At 45.6% G+C, this 19920-nt stretch overlaps 1 protein-coding gene across 4 annotated transcripts in view; it reads left to right on the top strand.

Moving 5' to 3' along the window:
• The window catches only part of LOC139255871 (bromo adjacent homology domain-containing 1 protein-like), a 102807-nt gene extending 83869 nt beyond the window's left edge, over positions 1 to 18938 (top strand). For 3 of the 4 annotated variants that reach the window (XM_070874043.1, XM_070874042.1, XM_070874044.1), the window contains 3 exons: positions 15261 to 15340; positions 15996 to 16087; positions 17844 to 18938. In XM_070874043.1, coding sequence (XP_070730144.1) covers positions 15261 to 15340; positions 15996 to 16087; positions 17844 to 18030 — 359 coding nt within the window. In that variant the 3' untranslated portion in view covers positions 18031 to 18938. The remainder of the gene's footprint in view (positions 1 to 15260; positions 15341 to 15995; positions 16088 to 17843) is intronic. The other variant, XM_070874041.1, reaches the window with a different exon arrangement.
• The last annotated feature ends 982 nt before the right edge of the window (positions 18939 to 19920 follow it).

The raw sequence follows: 19920 nt of genomic DNA, 5'->3' as shown, positions 1-19920 counted from the left end.
TAAACCTGGGTTTGGCTTCCCCTGAGCTACACTCATAGCCAGCAAATCTGCAATTGCTTCAATAATTTGAAGCTTAGTCATAAATATTTCACGCATCTGGCACTTGTGATGTTAAGTGGTACTCGCTGCTGTTCAATTGGTAACATTAAGCACTTGTTACGAAGGGCCTTGTAAATCACCCAAGTCTTCTCTCGGGATCCAGCCAGTCAATGGGGAAGCTGCTGGACCCAGCCTTTACATAGAAATATATAGAATTTACAGCACAGAAACAGGCCATTCAGCCCAACTGGTTTATGTGCCACACGCTCCTCCTCACACCCTACTTCATCTCACCCTGTCAGTGTACCCTTCTATTCCTTTCTCCCTCATGTGTTTATCTAGCTTCCCCTTAAATGCATCTATACTATTCGCCTCAGCCACTCCTTGTGGTAGCGTGTTACACATTCTAACCACTCTCTGGGTAAAGAAGTTTCTCCTGAATTCTGTATTGGATTTATGGGTGACTTATATTTAAGACCCCTAGTTTTGAACTCCCACACAAGTGGAAACAACTTCTCTACGCCTACCCTATCAAACACCTTCATCATTTTAATGACCTCTATCAGCCTCAGCCTTCTCTTTTCTGGAGAAAAGAGCACATGGCTTGTTCAGTCTTTCCTGCAGCACCAGACACCTTTACTCCCACTCTGTGAACTGCTTGAAGAAGTCTCTTGACAGGCTATTGCACGAAGAGAGGGCATTTAGTGGTGAACTCCTCCTTGTCCGTCCATCGGCTTGCATTTGTAAATCTAAACGAGACAATCTTCTTTGTGTGGCTGCCGTGAACACCCCTTTTTTAGTGCATCGTCCGCTGAACTCATTGCCTCCTGTTCTGACTCTGCTGACCGGTGGAGCTGGTTTAGTGTGCTCCGTGACAAAGTCGGGGAAGTGAGATCCCTTCTTCCTAATTGACTCAGTACGGCAGCGAGTGAGCTTTAACCTCCGCTGTCACCAAGCTTTTCAACCATGGGATGGGGGGGTGGGCTTCACATTCAAGTCTGATCTCATCCTTACCTCACTACCTAACATGGGATATGCTGTTACTGGCCAGAAGCAGGGAACAATGGCTGACCTTTCCCCCTATCTTCTCTCTCCTCCCTACCCCACTACTTGCTATCCAAGATCAAGTGGCTCTATCTATGTGGATTTCTCAGTAACTTGTTTCCAAAAATTCTTAAACATTCAAAAGGGAATTGGAAGTGAAAAGGAAATAATTTGCATGGTTATGGTGAAGAAAGAGTAAATGGAGTGGAACTAATTGGGTAGCTCTTTCAGGCATGGTGGGCCAAATGGCCTCCTACGCTGTAGGATGCTATGGTTATTTCAGTGTGTGTCAGACATGTGGCTGACAAATTTAAAGCCCTTGGGGGTACCCAGACCAAATGCAGATAGACCCAGATTGAAATCTTCTCCAAGCCCGACCCTGTATCTTGCTGATGTAGAGAGCTCAGTACCCTACCCACATAGTGCATATTCAGACTGAACCAACATGGAGAGATTTTCCATTATAAAATTAATCATTTGCTTTCCATGTTTTTTTTTTCTTTTACCAGACTTTCTATCAATCTTAACAGCAGTCATTTGAGACGGGATTTTGCTTCTGGCTGGCTGTATCAATTATAAATACGTCAATAGAGGCCTTTCTGCTGCTTTGCTATCTGGAGCCAGTGTAACCTGTGTCTGAAGAGGGAGCAGGTGATTAATGCACCCTAGTGCCTCGGTATACGAATCAGGCACCAAGTGCTAATTACACCTGTCTGATTTAGTCGGACGTTAATGTTGTTAGCTCCCACCGTGAAGGTCTCGTTCAGCCGAGTGAACTTGCTGCTGGGTAGAAGCAATTCCCTGCAGTGTCAGCTGTGGCTCAGTGTGGTAGCAATCTCGCCTCTGAGTAAGAAGGTCGTGGGTTCAAGTTCCCCTCCAGAGACTTGAACACACAATCCAGGCTGACACTCCAGGTGCAGTGCTGAGGGAGTGTTGTACTGTCAGGGGTGACTTCTTTCTGATGAGACGTTAAACCTAGGCCCCGTCTGCCCTCTCTGGTGGATGCAAAAGATCCCATGGCAATATTTCTAAGACGGGCAAGGGAGTTCTAACCAATGTCCTGGCCAATATTTATACTTTAATCAACATCATTAAAACAGATTATCTTGAGTATTATATCGGGACCTTGCTGTACTCAAATTGGCTGCTGCATTTTCTACATTACAACAGTGACTACACTTCAAAAGACCTTCATTGGCTATAAAGTGTTTTGGGTTGTCCTGAGGTCATGAAAGGCGCTACAGAAATGCAAGTCTTTTTTAGTGAATCTCGCCTGTCGACTCGAGTTGCTGCTGGCTGAGAGAAGCCCAAATGTCTGGAGCCAGTGTGGTCCCGGTCCCACTAAAAGAAAAAATATAACATCTATCACAACTTTAAGGACGTCCCAAAGCACCTTACAGCCAATGAAGCACTTCGGAGGCACAGTCACTGTTGTAATATAGGAAACGAGGCAACCAATTTGCGCACAGCAAGGTCCTACAAACAGTAATGTGATAATGACCAGATAATCTGTTTCGGTGATGCTGGTTGACTGGTTAAAAATTGGCCTGGACACTGGGGAGAACTTCCATGCATTTCTTAGGAATAGTGCCATTGGATCATTTACGTCCACCTGAGAGAGCAGGTTTAAAGTCGCGTCTGAAAGACGGCAGCTCCGACAGAGCAGCACTCCCTCCACACTGCACTGGAGTGTTGGCCTAGATTATGGGATCGGAGTGAGAGTGCCACCTACTGAGCCACAGTTCTTATTGGAAGCGAGAGCACCCCGAGAAGCTCCAGATTTTTGTTCCTACTCTATATGGATCTGTGTTTGGCCTTGCACCAAATGGCTCATTAACTCCCAGGAGACCAGGCGATCTTTCAGTCTATCTTTCAGACATGTCTGGTTTGCTGGTCTGATTGGTCTCTTTGAATGAAGGGCAAGGGATGTATTTCTGTTCAACGGTGTCACAACATATTGTGTACACACAGTTCTTTCTATCATCTTAGTTGGCCATTTGTTCCCACTTGCACCCCCTCCCTGAATAGGTCAGTAAGGAAGCGCATGGCATCAATCACGAGTGCATCTTTAGTTAATTGGATGTGTTTATGACAAAACCTGAGCTGGATCTAAAGCTGAAGGATATGTTCGCCGTGCTGCATTAACCGTTTATGCATGCGTCTGCCGCAGGTTATGGAACAGACATGAAGCAAATATAATTAGTGTAACTGTCATAATCCATAGAGTAGATTACAAATAAGAGAGGCATCTGTCACAAAACATGGAATGGATTACAAGTATGGGAGTGGATGTCTACCACAAGCTATGTAATGAATGTGTATGGCAAAACATGGAATGGATTTGCAAGTAGTAGAGTGGATCTCTACCACAACCGATTTAAATTAATTTGTATCGCAAAACAGTGAATTATGCCTACACAGCAATGCTATGACAACCTTGCTTGGAGAGGCATGTCTTGTACAAAGCTGGATATTTGGTTTCATTTGTTGTCTTCGAAGATTTACGTTTTATCTTATTGCAAAGGCTGTGGCCAATCGTCAAAGTGTGTTTACTATTGTGTGAAGCTTCGAGGTCGGAGCCTGGAGGTGGAGCAGCTTGGACAAGACCAAGGGAAGGCGCAGCACTGGCCAATAGCGAGGCTTTGTGATCGTGAGGCTCTCATTGCGTACAATGAATTCCACGTAGAGAGAGGTCCTGTGGGAGGGAGGAAGGAGGACAGTAGGAGTATGTTTGAGTTTGTGTGTATGTATTGGTACATGCAGCGGAGCCTGGTCTACAGTCATCTTGAATCCCCTTGTCACTGGACCAAGGCCTTGTTCCGTCAAGCCAGTGTGGTGGCTGGTGTGCAACGGCCACCCTACGTTAAAAGAATTCATGCACAGCCATCTTCCACCGTTTAAAATTAGTTCATCAGTCATCTGAGTACTCATTATTAGTGTGGAAGCAAGTTATCCTCAACCCTGAGGGACAGCCTATGATGATGATGATTGTGTGAATCAGTACACTTTTTGTTTTAACAGGTTTTATTGACTACCTAATGCTGGTTATTCGGCGAGTGAGTAAGTGACTGTATCCTCTTCCGACTAACCATAGGCTAAATGGTCCAGACTTGATTAGATGGACTCCTGCTCACCAGGTTTATAAAATGGCTTTTCACTCGACAACACTTGTGGTCCCATGTTATGTATTGATGCTTGGGGTCATCAGACACCAGAAGGCGCCACTGTCAGAGGTCATCGGGCTGTATGTGCGTGTGCGCGCGCACTGGTATATAAATGTGGGTACTATGTCACGCGAGTACTTTTGGGCACGAATAAAGTTGGATTAGGTTTGCACCTGAGGCCGTTTACAGCAACAAGACTCTTGAGTCATTACATTTGGCGACGAGGTAACTTAAGAACCTTCGCATGTACAATGCACTATTGGAATTCTGAAGAGATTCGTGGAAGGCGACGATTGGGCGGATTTTATCGACCGCCTGGATCAATATTTTGTGGCCAACAAAATGGAGGGAGAGGCTGACGCAGTTTTGTGCAGGGCGGTTTTCCTCACCATTTGTGGTCCGAAAATTTACGGCCTCGTGAAAAACCTTCTCTCGCCTTTATGTCCAACGGACAAAGAATACGAGGATTTGTGTGCTTTAGTGCGTGACCATCTTAAGCCAAAAGAGGGGATCATCTTCTCACGCTATCGCTTCTACACGCATGTTCGTGCTGAGGGCCAGGATGTGTCGGGAGTCGTTGCCGACCCACGACGTCTTGCTGAGCCGTGTAAGTTCGGGAACGTGTTGGAAGGCATGTTGCGAGATTTCTTCGTGATAAGCATCAACCATGATGTGATTCTTCGGAAGTTATTGACCGAAGCGAAGCTGGACTTGAGAGAGGCCATCACGACCGCCCAGGCATGCATGACGACTGATGATAATTTGAGGCAGATATCATCGAAGAGTCGGAGCTCCACGGTAGGTACTGTAAACAAGATTGTGTCGTCTTCTGGCAGAGCTTCTTATGGCAGGGCCTACTCGACTGTTTACGTGAACCATGTAGCTGCTCAGAGTCCGCCAACTGGTACAAATCTGATTTTATCCTGTTGGCGTTGTGGGGGCAATTGTCGGCCTCATCAGTGTCTGTTTAAACAATACGCCTGTAATGGCTGTTCGAAAGTGGGGCATCTTCAGAGAATGTGCCCACAACTGAGCAAGCGTGCTGCCGCTCATCACATTGTTGATGATGACTAGTCCAGTGCTGGCCCGGATACACAACCCGAGGAGGAAGTGTATGGTCCGTATTCGTTCTTGGGAAAGAACCAGTCGATAATCGTTAATGTGAAGCTGAATGGCGTGCCTGTATCAATGGAGCTGGACATGGGTGCGAGTCAGTCGATAATGAGCCAAAGGACATTCGACAAGCTGTGGGACACTGAGGCTGTGAAGCCAAAGCTGAGTCCAGTCAATGCCAAGTTGCGCACTAAGGAACTCCTACCGGTGATTGGCAGTGCAGTAGTCAAGGTGTCATATGATGCTGTGGTTCATGATCTACCATTATGGATCGTCCCAGGTAATGGTCCAATGCTGTTCGGCAGGAATTGGCTCGAGAAAATCAAGTGGAACTGGAATGAAATCAAAGCGTTGTCCTTGGTGGATGACACTTCGTGTGCTCAAGTGTTGAAGAAGTTTTCTTCTTTGTTTGAAACGGGCATTGGTAATTTTACTCGAGCCAAGGTGCAGATTCACCTGGATTCTGAAGCAAGGCCTGTCTATCATAAAGCTCGGTCTGTCCCCTACATGATGAGGGAGAAGGTTGAAATTGAGCTTGACAGACTCCGTGAAGGGGTCATGTCACCGGTCGAGTTTAACAAATGGGCTAGTCCCATTGTTCCTGTGTTGAAGAGTGATGGCACTGTCAGGATTTGTGGAGACTACAAGAGTACAATTATCCGATTTTCAAAACAGGATCAGTATCCGTTACCAAAGGCTGATGACCTGTTCGCCATGCTAACTGGTGGAAAGTCGTTCACTAAACTAGATCTGACGTCTGCCTGTATGATACAGGAGCTTGTCGGCACTTCGAAGAAACTCACCTGCATCAACACCCATAAAGGACTGTTTGTCTACAACAGGTGTTCTTTTGGAATTAGTTTTGGCTGCAGCCATATTTCAGAGAAATATGGAGAGTCTACTGAAGTCCATTCCTAGAATTGTCGTGTTTCAAGATGACATTCTGGTCACTGGTCGCGACACTGTTGAACATCTGAACAATCTTTAAGTACTACATCGTCTGGACAAAGTGGGACTCAGGCTGAAACGTTCATGTGTCTTCATGGCACCTGAAGTTGAATTCCTGGGGAGGAAGATTGCTGCTGATGGCATCAAGCCTACTGATTCAAAAACCAAGGCCATCAAAAATGCACCCAGGCCTCAGAATATGACGGAGCTATGTTCATTCCTTGGGCTACTCAACTACTTCAGTAATTTCTCATCCAGATTGAGCACTTTATTAGAGCTACTGCACATGCTACTCAGAAAAGGTGATAACTGGATCTGGGGTGTGTCTCAAGATAGAGCCTATGAGAAAGCTAAGAATCTACTGTTCAAACAAGTTTCTTCATTATAGAAATTAGGTGCAGGAGCAGGCTATTCGGCCCTTTGAGCCTGCACCGCCATTCGATAAGATCATGGCTGATCATTCAACCTCTGTACCCCTTTCCTGCTTTCTCTCCATACCCCTTAATCCCTTTGGCCTTAAGGGCCATATCTAACTCCCTTTTGAATATATCCAACTAACTGGCCTCAACAACTTTCTGCGGTAGAGAATTCCACAGGTTAACCACTCTCAATGAAGAAGTTTGTCCTCATCTCGGTCCTAAATGGCTTGCCCCTTATCCTTAGACTGTGACCCCTGGTTCTGGAACTCCCCAGCAATGGGAACATTCTTCCTGCCTCTAACCTGTCCAATCCCGTCAGAATTTTATATGTTTCTATGAGATCCCCCCTCATTCTTCTAAACTCCAGTGGATACAAACCTAGTTGATCCAGTCTCTCCTCATGTCAGTCCTGCCATCCCAGCAAGCTCCAGGCCAATATCCTATTTCTGTACTTTAACACACTATGAATTTATTCAACTTATTCCACTATTTTTCACTGTCCGCTTGAATTGGTGATGGGTAGCACTCTCATCAGTCAAAGTTGTGAGTTCCAGTTCCGCTCCAAATCTAGATTTAACACTCCAGCGCAGTACTGAGGGAGTGCTGCACTGGCGGAGGTATTGTCTTTTCAACCTCCCTGGTGGGTCCCATGACACTATTCCAAGAGCAGTGAAAGTTCCTAGTATCCTGACCAACATTTATCACCCAACCCTACAAAACTGGAGTGACAGCCCGCCAAAGTAACCAATCAATTGACTGTGAAGTACTTTAGGCACGAAATAACTGCAAGTTGTTTCTGACACAAAATGAAAACCGATACAAGTTTAGCCCAGCACAACACTGCCCGCAGGACATTTCTTAACGCATCCCCTCGGATGACAGTCTTTCCTCCCTCTCCAAACAAAACCTGACTGAGACCTGCCCCAAGTACGAGACCTTCGATCCTGGCCAAGTCCCCAATGTAAGGGGAACCCTCGCGTCATATCAGACCGGCCGGCCAGTCAGCCCTCCCCTCCCCTCCCCTTGTGCTGTGTCTGTGCCCAGGGGTCGGGGGGGGTGGGATCTCTCACCCAACCCAACCTCCGGCTCCGTGTCCCCTCTCGGGACATCTCTCGGCCCGCTCTGTTTGTAAGTGTGGGACTGTCCCTGTGCATTTACCTGGCTCTTGGGGCCCCTCTCTGTCTCAGTCTGTGTAAGCGTCTTGTATTGGCCTATGATGCTTCATCATATGGGGTTGGCTGTGTACTCCAACAAGCAAATGAGTTGGGTAAGCTACAACCTGTTGCGTATGCTTCGAGAAGTTTGTCAAAGGCAGAAAGAACTTACAGCATGGTAGAAAAATAAGCTCTGACCTGTGTGTATGGGGTCAAAAAGATGCATCAGTACCTGTTTGGTCTTTGTTTTTAACTCTAAGCTAATCACAAGCCACTCATTTTATTGTTTTCGGAAAACAAAGGTATTAATACCAATGCATCGTCCTGTATTCAGAGGTGGGCGTTGACATTTTCTGCCTATGATTGTTATTCGTCATCGACCGGGCACTGAGTCGTCTGCCTTTGCCCACACCTGATATGGAGTCTCCTCAACCTGCAGATCTACTGTTAGTAATGGATGCTTTTGAGAATGAAGGAACTCCTGTCACTGCTCAACAAGTTAGGATGTGGACCAGTCAAGACCCTATTTTATCGGTTGTGAAATGTTGTGTCCTCAGTGGTGATTGGTCTGCAATACCTATGGAGATGTGTGATGAGACAAACCATACAACCGTCGCAAAGATGAGCTGTCCATTCAGTCAGATTGTTTACTGTGGGGTAATCGTGTCATCATGTCTAAGAAAGGTAGAGAAAAATTTGTATGTGAATACACAGCACTCATCCCGGTATTGTCATGATGAAAGCCATTGCTATGTCTCATTTTTGGTGGCCTGGAATTGACTCTGATCTGGAATCATGCGTGCATCAGTGCAATACTTGTATGCAGCTCAGTAAAGTACCAGTGGAATCTCCGCTGAGTCTTTGGTCGTGGCCATCTAAACTATGGTCGAAGATCCACATCGATTTTGCAGGCCCTTTCATGGGAAAGATGTTTTTTGTTGTGGTGGATGCATATTCAAAGTGGATAGAGTATTATGTCATCCAGTACGTCTACAGCTACTATTGAGAGACTTCGTCATGTTTGCTACTCCATGGTTTGCCTGACATTGTTGTGAGCGCCAAAGGATCTTGCTTCACAAGTCTTGAGTTTCAGGAGTTCATGAAACTCAATGGTATTAGACATGTGAGGTCAGCCCCATTCAAACCTGCTTCTAATGGTCAAGCAGAGTATGAAATGTGTAACTCAGGGTTCACTGCAGACTCGTTTGTCATGTATATTGCTTAGTTACAGGACAAGACCTCATACACTTACTGGGGTTTCCCCTGCTGAACCACTGATGAAGAGAAATCTCAAGACCAGGCTTTCTCTTCATCCTGATTTGAAAACAGACATCATAGTCAGCAATGGCATCATGATCGTGCTGCTGTGTCACGTGACATCTCTGTCAATGATCCGGTTTATGTACTGAACTATGGTCAAGGTCCAAAGTGGATCGCCGGTACTGTTACAGCCAAGGAGGGTAACAGAGTGTATATTGTCGTGCTCAAGAATGGACAAACATGTAGGAAACGTGTTGATCAGGTCAAACTGTGGCACACTGATGAACTGGAACCGCTTGAGAAAGATGCAGTCAGTGACCAAACAACCAATGTTCATTCATCAGAGGACTCTGCTGTCATTACTGAACCTGGACCTTCAGTTTCTGATGTGGTCATTACCACTCCCATCAGATCGCTTACTCAGCCTTCACTCACAAGTGACTCAGAACACTCACCCAGAACTAAAGTTGAACTGAGACGATCAACTCGTGAGCGGAAAGTCCCAGACCGTCTTAATTTGTAAAGAGACTGATCAGATCTTTTAAGGGGGATGTTATGTATTGATGCTTGGGGTCACCAGACACCAGAGGGCGCCACTGTCTGAGCTCATCGGGCTGTATGTACGTGTGCGCGGGCACTGGTATATAAGCGCGGGTACTATGTCACGCGGGTACTTTTGGGCGTGAATAAAGTTGGATCAGGTTTTCACCTGAGGCAGTTTACAGTAACAGGACTCTTGAGTCATCACATGCCATCAGTGTACAGAGGTGCTCTCTCCCAACAATGGTATCTATTACTCATTTTTCTATTTTCAAAAATGCAATTAGTCACATCTGGATTCCCAATAGCCACTGCCCTAAGGGATTTCCCCCCCACCCTTCCAAAAAAAAGAAATTTCCGGGCTCTGAGGCCAGTTTAGGGATTGAACCTGGGATGTTCCTGTGCAGTTTAGATACTCCACCGATACATTTGTGCACAGTAGGGCTATGAGTTGATCAGATACGGACAGCAGAGTTTTCTAACTTGCGCTAAGTCCTGTTCACCCATCACCCCTGTGCTCGCTGACCTATATTGGCTCCCGGTCCGGCAATGTCTCCGATTGAAAATTTTCATCCTTGTGTTCTGATCCCTCCACAGCCTCGCCTCTCCCTATCTCTCTAACCTCCTCCAATCCTCCGAGATCTCTGCATTCCTCCAATTCTGGCCCTTTGCGCATCTCTGATTTCCTTTACCCACCATTAGTGGTCGTGCCTTCTGCTGTCTCGGCCCAGCTCTATGAAATTCCCTCCATAAACCTCTCCGCCTGTCTACCTATGCCTCATACTTGAAGATGCTCCTTAAACCAAGCTTTTGGTCACGTCCTGATATTTCTAATTGGCTTGGTGTTAAATTTTGTTTAAGCTCCTTTTATAGCCTTGGGGCCCCAGCTGTTTCTAAAATGTCAACTGTTCCACTCAGTTAAGATCGACACAATGCCATGAATTGTAGATACAGTTATGATGTATTAATTCATGAACTATAGCAACCTGTGCAGTGATTTAGAAACTGCCATGTATTTGAGAAGACGTTGAAACAGCTGTTGCAGTATATCGACATGGAGACTGATTCCTGAGAGTTGCTCCCTATCCAGTTGTAGAAAAACAATCTTTTAAAATGGCTTCTATTTCCACCCCCACTCTTGTTACCTCGAACCCACCTGACCATCTGCTATTTCTTATCTACACGCTGCCCCTCGCGACATCATCGAAGGACATGACATTAGTTTCCACATGTATGCTGACGACACCCAGCTCTACCTCACCACCACCTCTTTGGACCCTCCGCTGACTGTTGTCAAATTGCTTGTATCAGACATCTAGTCCTGGATGAGCTGCAATTTCCTCCAATTAAATATAGAGAAGCTATTCTCTTTGGTCCTCGCCACAAACTCTGTTCCCCTCCTTGGCCACTGTCTCGGGCTGAACCATACTATTTGACCTTGAGCTGAGCTTCCGACTTCTTACCCTCTCCATCACGAAGACCACCTACTTTCGCATCCATAATATCAACTGTCGCCGCTCCTGCCTCAGTCCATCTGCTACCAAAAGTTTCACCCATGCTTTTGTTACCTCCAGATTTGACTATTCTAATGGTCTCCTGTGTCAGCTGTGGCTCAGTGGGTAGCACTCTCACCTCAGAAGGTTGTCTGTTCAAGTCCCACTCTAGGGACATCAGCCCAAAAATCTAGACTGACACTCCAGTGCAGTGCTGAGAGAGAGTTGCACTATCAGAGGTGCTGTCTTTCGGATGAGACGTCTGCTCTCTCAAATGAACATAAAAGATCTCGGGGCACTATTTCGAAAGAAGAGCAGGGATGTTATCCCTGGTGTCCTGGCTAATATTTATCCCTCAATCAACATAACAAAGACGGATTATCCGGTCATTATCACATTGCTGTTTGTGGGAGCTTGCTTGTGTGCAAATTGGCTGCCTCGTTTCCTACATTACAACAGTGACTACACTCAAAGTACTTCATTGGCTGTAAAGCGCTTTGAGACATCCAGTGGTCATGAAAGGCACTATATAAATGCAAATTTTTCGTTCTCTCCTGGCTGATCTTTCTTCATCCACCCTCCATAAACATAAACTCATCCAAGACTGTATCCTAACTTGCACCAAATCCTGTTCATCCATCACTCCTGTGCTCGCTGATCTACATTGGCTCGCAGTCCAGAAATGTCTCTATTTTAAAATGATCATCCTTGTGTTCAAATCCCTCCATAGCCTCGCCGTTGCCTATCTCTGTAACCCCTTGGAGAACTCTGCTCTCCTTCAGATCTGACCTCTTGTGCATCCTCTTCTCCCTTCCCTTCGTCTTCCCATTAGAGGGTGGCCCTTTCTCGGCTCTGAGCTTGTGGCCTTCTCTCCCTAAAACTTGCCACCTCTCTACCTCCCTCTCCTTTAAGACCTGCCTTAAAAAATCTGCTACTTGGACCAAACTTTTGATCACATGTTGTAATGTCACCTCCTTTGACTCTGTCAATTTATGTTTACTTACGCTCCTGGGAAGCGCCTTGGGGCATTTTACTACATTAATGCCTTTCATCCATGCCTCATTACCTCTAGATTTGACTACTCCAGTGCAGCCTAGGCAGGCCTCCCACATTCTACCCTGCGTAAACTAGATGTGATCCAAAACTCGGCAGCCCATGTCCTAACTCGCACCAAGTCCCGTTCACCCATCACCCCTGTGCTCGCTGACCTACATTGGCTCCTGGTTAAGCAACGCCTCGATTTCAAAATTTTCATCCTTGTTTGCACATCCCTCATGGCCTCGCCCCTATCTCTGTAATCTACTTCAGCCTCACAACCCCATGAGATGTCTGCACTCCTCTAATTCTGAGTATCCCTGATTATAACTGCTCAACCATTGGTGGCCATGCCTTCAGCTGCCTGGACCCTAAGCTTTGGAATTCCTTCCCTAAACCCCTCTGCTTCTCTACCTCTCTTTCCTCCTTTGATATGCTCCATAAAACCTACCTCGGTCATCTGTAATTTCTTCTTGTGTGGCTCGGTGTCAGATTTGTTTGTTTTGTCTTATAACCCTCCTGTGAAGCACCTTGGGGCGTTTTGCTACATTGAAGATGCTATATAAATACAAGTTGTTGTATTAGAGGCACTGTATAAATGCAAGTTGTTGCAGGAGATTGACATAAGGACTGATTCTCAGGAGCAGAAGATGCAAAAGATGTGTTTTAAAAAAAAAAAAAAAATAGTAGTGCAAGAACAGAGCGGTGAACAAAATTACAGCACTGTAAACCTTCATATGCACCGTCTAAATGTGATAGCGGGCTATCTGCGTGGCTGGGTGTCTGCTGTTTCCTCCAGCCCCATGGCTGTGAGCTGGATCTCCTTGATCTTCGCACTCCTTCGCAGCCCTCGATAGCCGGTTCTTTAGCCTTGTCTGTGCAGAGGGATGGATTTGAATAAATCTAACTGGGGGATCTCGGGTGATTGCTGCACCCAGCACTGCAGTGAGAACCCTGAAAAGGGTGTCAAATAATAGTATTTCAGGACTTCCTGCCATTTTTTCTTCAATATCTTTCCCTTTTCCCCCATGGCTCATAGAAGGATAACTTATCTCTGTGCTAGGTCAGGGAGTGATGTTAGGAGTGCTGAAACAACCCCGGACTACTTCTGTAGGTAGCCCTGCCACTGCAACTGTTTTCCACATGTCTGTTCTTAAGATTGATTTTTTTTGGAGTGTTTTCTGTCTGTTAGAGTTCTACTAACAGACTCCTCCACGTGTTGCTGTTTTACTGTTTACCTAAACGAGTAATTCCCATCAGCGCACTGAATGGAACGCTGAGCACGCTGTCCTCCATATCCTGAGCCAATGTTCCCTCTATTTTTGGGGGGGCCGCACAGTCCATTCAGAAATCCGTGCATACGCAGCTTTTGCATTTAAAAGCTTGTGAGCCAGCTACACGAGCTTCAGAGGCACGCAGCTTCAAGGGAACATCGTCCCCTGAGCCCAATATTGCCATGACTGTAACTGAGAAGAGATCTGAGCTTATAAAAACAATGTACTTTTTAAATGAATGAAGGGCAGTAATTCAGGCTAACCTCCCGAGTTAAAGCAGAGGGAATGGGCAGTAATTCAGGCTAACCTCCCGAGTTAAAGCAGAGGGAATGGGCAGTAATTCAGGCTAACCTCCCGAGTTAAAGCAGAGGGAATGGGCAGTAATTCAGGCTAACCTCCCGAGTTAAAGCAGAGGGAATGGGCAGTAATTCAGGCTAACCTCCTGAGTTAAACACCTTGCAGGTTTTAAGTGTTACGGTTTTGACTAAATGCTGTTCGACTGCATGATCTTTGTGAAACTGAAGATGGCTGTTGACAGTTGCTTCAGCACTCCAGCTAGTCTTTCCCTCCCCAAAGGTGGTCGTGAGCTCTAGCAACCTCTGGGTGCCCCCCGCCCCCACTCTCTATGAATACCTGGGTGACCACCCTCTCTATAATCAACATCTGGGTGACATTCCAGTCCCTGCTGTGTAGACTTCACATTGTGCTATTTTATTGCTAGTCTCTTCTGCAAAGGTTTCTGGTGTATAAGTGCTATATGGGATAGCTAAAAAGATTACAGCATGCACAAAATATCTAGGTTTTAAATATTCTTCTGCCATTGTCATTGTGTGTGGATGCTTTTTGCCTTGATTAGTGTGGCTTCTAATTGGGATGGATTAAATTTGTTTTCCTTTTTCTTTTTTTATATTCGCCCCTCAGATGTGGCCGTCTCATCTCTAGTTGTCCTAAAAAGGTCGTAGTGGGCCACTGCCTTGAGCCACTGCAATGTAGAGGTTTAATACCAGTGAATGGCTTGCTGGGCCATTTCAGAGTCAACCACGTTGCTGTGGAACTGGAGTCACATACAAGAACATAAGAAATCGAAGCAGGAGTAGGCCATTTGGCCCCTCGAGCCTGCTCCGCCATTTAATAAGATCATGGCTGATCTGATCCTGGCTACAACTCCACTTCCCTGCCCGCTCCCTGTAACTCTTGACTCACTTATTGTTCAAAGATTTGTCTATCTCCACCTTAAATTTATTCAATGACCCAGCCTCCACAGCTCTCTGGGGCAGAGAATTCCAAAGATTCACAACCCTCAGAAGAAATTTCTTCTCATCTCAATTTTAAATGGGTGACCCTTATTCTGAGACTATACCCCCTCGTTCTAGATTCCCCCACAAGGGGAAACATCCTCTGCATCTATCCTGTCAAGCCCCCTCAGTTTGTTACAGGCCAGACTTGGGTAATGACAGCAGGTTTCCTTCCCTAAAGAACATTAGTGAACCAGTTGGTTTTTTTTGTGACAAACCAACAACTCCATGGTCACTTTTACTGATGCCAGCTTTTTATTATAAACTGAACTCAAATTCTCAAACTGCCATGGTGGTATTTGAACTCCTGTTTTGTGGATCACTAGTCCACTACCGCTACCATGCCCAGCCAGACCAGTCCAGCCGATTGCAGAGATGCCTAGCGATTCTCTGAGGGCAGCTGAAGTTGCTAAAAGTTGGAGTGGTTATTGGGAGGGCCTTTGTCTGAGCCTGATCACTAAAGTGTTGCTTTCTTCCTGTAGGGGAACTCATGATGAGCCTTTACTGGTACTACAGGCCTGAGCACATCCAGGGAGGCAGAAACCCCAACATTCACTGTGAGGTGAGCATCAGCAACCTTCCCTACACAGTCTCTAGGTGTTCACTTCTAAATCTTCTGTCTCTGCCTCTTGCTCTGTGCCTTTACTGCCCTATACTGGCCTCTGCTCCTGCTCCTATATCTTCCTGCCCTCTGCCTCTTGCTGTATTAGCCTCTCACCAGCACCTGTCTCTCTCGCGTGCGCGCGCGCGTGTGTGTGTGTGTGTGTGTGTGTGTGTGTGTGTGTGTGTGTGTTTGTATCTCCATTCAGCATTGTCGTGGCTTTTAATGGCCTTTGGTGCTTTTTTTCCATTCTATTACAGTTGTAATCGATGTATAACAGGTAGAAGGCAAAAGGTTGTATGTTGAACCTGAATTGGTTGATGCGAAAGGAAGACTTGCACTTACAAAGTGCCCTCTATCACATCTTGAAGTGGTTCATATCTAATTAATTATTGAAGTGTTTTCTTGAGGGAGGGAAAGATGTCATTTTCATTCATGGGCACTAGTCATTCCACAGCAGCTTGTTTCGATCCAGGTGATTGTGCACCAGGGTTGAGCATGCTGACAGGCACCTTGGAGTCATGGTGATATGCTGCAGGAACGGACTGGAGTGCTGAAGAGGCTAGTGCTTTTTGTTCTGCAGAGTTTTATAAGTTGTGTCCTTCTTCTCCCGCAGAATGAGATCTTTGCTTCACGGCACCAGGATGAGAACAGTGTGGCCTGCATTGAGGAGAAATGCTACGTACTGACCTTCTCAGAGTACTGCAGGTGAGTGACTCCAGGCTTTCCAGCTTTATGGTAAGGACAAAGAGTAGGGAAATGAGACTCTCTCTTTCATAAAGATGTTTCCGCTTGATTGGGGAATCCAAAACTAGAAGTCATTAATACAAGGGGTCACTAATAAATCCAATGAGAAATTCAGGAGAAACCAGAGAATGACTAGAAAGTGGAACTCGCTGCCACATTGGGGTTGTTGATGCGAATAGGATAGATACATTGGAAGGAAAGTTAGATACATGCATGAGGGATGCATGCATCCCCATAACCCTTGGCTTCCCTATCGTTCCTGGAAAGTTAGATAACTGCAGTAATCAAAGATAGAGAGATGAGCAGATAGGATCCAAACCATAATGGAGGTCTGATGGGTAGTCAGGTGGGCAGTTTCTTGTCATTTTTCTTTTCAATCTGTTCCCAGTTACGCTTTTACGGGAACAGGAGTAGGCCTTTCAGCCCCTCGAGCCTGTTCCACCATTCAATTATGGCTGATCTGTGTCTCAACGTAATATCCCTTGAGACCTTTACCCAACAAAAATCTCGATCTTGAAAGCTCCAATTGCCCCAGCCTCCACAGCCTTTTGGGGGGAGAGAGAGTTACAGATTTCACACTATCCTTTGGGTGGAAATGGTGCTTGCTGGTTTTGCTCCTGAGCAGTCTGGTTCTAATTTTAAGATTCTTTCTCCTTGTTCCTGATTCCTTCACCAGAGGAAATAGTTTCTCCTATCGAATCTTTTTAAAATTAAACAGCTGGATCAGATCACCCCTCGAGCTTCTAAAATCAAGTCACTACAACCAATGTTCCCGTAAACCGCGAGCGCTCTGGAGGTTCTGCGCAGGCCGGTCATTGGCTTTTGAATGGAACAGTGACACAGGCGCAGAAATTTGAATGTGCTGCCCATCCGGAAAAAAAAATTAGAGGGAACATTGTATGCAACCTGTCCTCAAGTGTCAGCTGTGGCTCAGTGGATAGCACACTCGCCTGAGTCAGAGGTCTTGGATTCAAGCCCCACTTCAGAGACTTCAGCACAAAAATCTAGGCTGAACTTCAGTACAATACTGAGGGAGTGCTGCACTGTCGGAGGTGTCATATTTCGGATGGGGCGTTAAACCGAGGCCTGTCTGCTCCCTCAGGTGGACGTAAAAGATTCCATGGGACAATTTTGAAGAAGAGCGGGGGAGTTGTCCGTTGTGCTCTGGCCACTATTTATCCCTCAAGCAACATCACTTTTTATTAAAAAAATTATTTGGTCATTATCACTTTGCTGTTTGTGGGAGCTTGCTGTGTGCAAATCGGCTGCTGTGTTTCCTGCACTCCAAAAATTACTTTATTGGGTGTAAAGCGCTTTTGGTTGTGAAAGACTCTACAAATGCAAGTCTGTCTTTTTAGAATATAACCCTCTAAGTCTTGATATTCTGGTAAATCTGTGCTGTACCTGCTCCAAGGCCAATATATCCTTCCTGACTTTCGGTATCCAAAGACTGACGGCAGTACTTCCAGATGGGGTCTGACCAAGGCTCCGTACAGCTGAAGCATCACTTCCTCCCCTTTGAGATAGTTTTTATCTCTGACATCACTGCAAAGTATCACTAGCAGTTTGAGACCCCTGTTAAACCTAGGTGGGCTCTAGTTGAAGGATGTGGGTGGGTGCTGGTGTAAATAACTGGGTGGGTGTTGGTGTAAATAACTGTATCTGCCTCTATACCTCTGCCTCCATTCTCATTCTTCCCTTCCGTGCTCTTCTGCAGATTCTGTGCCTTGGCGAAGTGGCGAGAGGAGGGGGCCCCTGATCACAGGCCGGTGGTCCCGCCCTCCGAAGAATACTCCACTCCTTCCCACCGCAAGGTCTCGGAAAACACGGACCCGAATCTGGTCTTCATTTGCAGACACGTGTATGACTTTCGTCACGGACGAACACTGAAAAACCCGCAATAGTTTATAGCACTTCCCGGATTCCAAGGGAACTCAGGCTTAGAAAATAAACACAAACACGACAAAAAGAAACAGGATTGATGGATTTTGACTGGAGGTATAATTCCACACAAGCTTCCTGGTGGACAGCAGACACTCTTGCCTTTGCCTTATGTACATAGATTAGAGGAATTTTTAAGACCTGCTCAATCACGCTGACTGGATACCAAAGGACAGTGACCGATCCGAAAACTGGCTCCTGGGAAACAGCGCTGTTTTCTGCACTAACCAATTCAACGACGTCATCACAACACTCGAGTCACTTTTCCCATCCTCATTCTCCATCACCACTAACGACGGGTCCCATCTTCCAAGTGATCGCCGACACATTTCCCAATTTTTTTAAATTATAAACAGTGACAAAAAAAATTGCACTTATATTACAAACCGATTTATTTCTCAAATGACCCTTGCCCAATTTCCACGTTGGCAGACAGTGAATGCCAACGATTAAATGTTTACGTCTGAATTGGGATGACATTCCAAATTCTCTCTCTCTCTCTCTCTCTCTCTCTCTCTCTCTCTCTCTCTTTTTAATTATTATTTCAAAGAAAATTACTTGTTGGAATTAAATTTCAGAAAAAATGTATTGACTTTTGAGGAAGAAAAATTAATATATGATTTAAGTTTGATAGCTATGTTTGAAGAGACCGTGTTTTTAAAAAAAAAAAGTTCATTCTCTACTGAGGTCCTGATGTTTTCACTTGAAAGGTTTAATAATGTTTGAAGTGTTAGGCCTGGCGGCCACTTAGAATTAAAAATGTTTCTCGGGGGAACCATAAGTTTCTCGGTTTTGGTTTTTAAACAAGGAAGCGTACAAGGTTGATCTCTGCCGTCACCATTGGGATTCACCTTGACTGCCATTTTTCCTATCGTTCACCACCACCGTTCCAGATTGAGACTGGGTCGGAAAAGTCAAGCCTTGGTCATTCTTGGATCTAAAATGGACGTCTGCCGCTGTGAACAGATTCTGACAACCAAAACATCAGCTTGGCATCACTATTGGGCAGACATGTTGGAGAAGCGAGAGGGGCCTGCATTTATATAGCGCCTTTCACGACATCCCGAAGCACTTTGCAGCCAATGAAGTACTTTTGAAGTCTCGTCACTGCTGTAATGTAGGAAACGCAGCAGCCAATTTTTGCACAGCAAGGTGCCACAAACAGCAATGTGATGAAGACTGGATAATTTGCTTTTAATGTTAGTTGAGGGATAAACACTGACCAGGAAACCCCCCTGCTCTGCTTCGACTAGCGTGTGGGGTCTTTCATATCCACCTTGGTTTAATGTTTCATCTGAAAGACGGCACCTCAGGCAGTGCAGCACTCCCTCAGTGCTGCATTGGGTGTCGGCATAGATTATTTGCTCAAGTATCTGGAGTGGGGCTTGAACCCATGGCCTGATGACCCGAGAGTAACTACTCCTGAGTCACAGCTGACCTATTTGGAAATTCAAATAACATGGAAAATGCTGGAAATACACAAACTAGAGCAAAGGTGAGCTAATGTTTGTTGTAGACCCTTTGTTAGAACTGGAAGATAAGTTAATCCATTTGTCGAACACAGCAAAACAAAGGGCAGGGGGTTAAACAGTGTGTGTATCTCCTATGTAGCATCCGTCACTTTGGATGGTTGAAAGGTTTCAAACAAAGGCAGTAAAGTGGAAATTTGCAGATATCTATCAAACTGCAAAATGTCCTTGTCCAACAGAGGTTAAACAAAGAAACACAATGAATGGAACGAAAAAGGGCAAATAAACAGTCCCAGAATGGAAAGGAATGAAGTTGGAAGGTTCCACAGGAATCCAACTCTGTCCTTCACTAAGATAGTCTTGGTGATTCCCAGCAGTCTTCCA

The sequence above is a fragment of the Pristiophorus japonicus genome, unplaced genomic scaffold (genome assembly GCF_044704955.1).
Source record: "Pristiophorus japonicus isolate sPriJap1 unplaced genomic scaffold, sPriJap1.hap1 HAP1_SCAFFOLD_654, whole genome shotgun sequence".
In the NCBI taxonomy this organism is placed as follows: Eukaryota; Metazoa; Chordata; class Chondrichthyes; family Pristiophoridae; genus Pristiophorus; species Pristiophorus japonicus.
The sequence above is the reverse complement of the archived record's forward strand: the minus strand, read 5'-3'. Positions and strand labels throughout refer to the sequence as shown.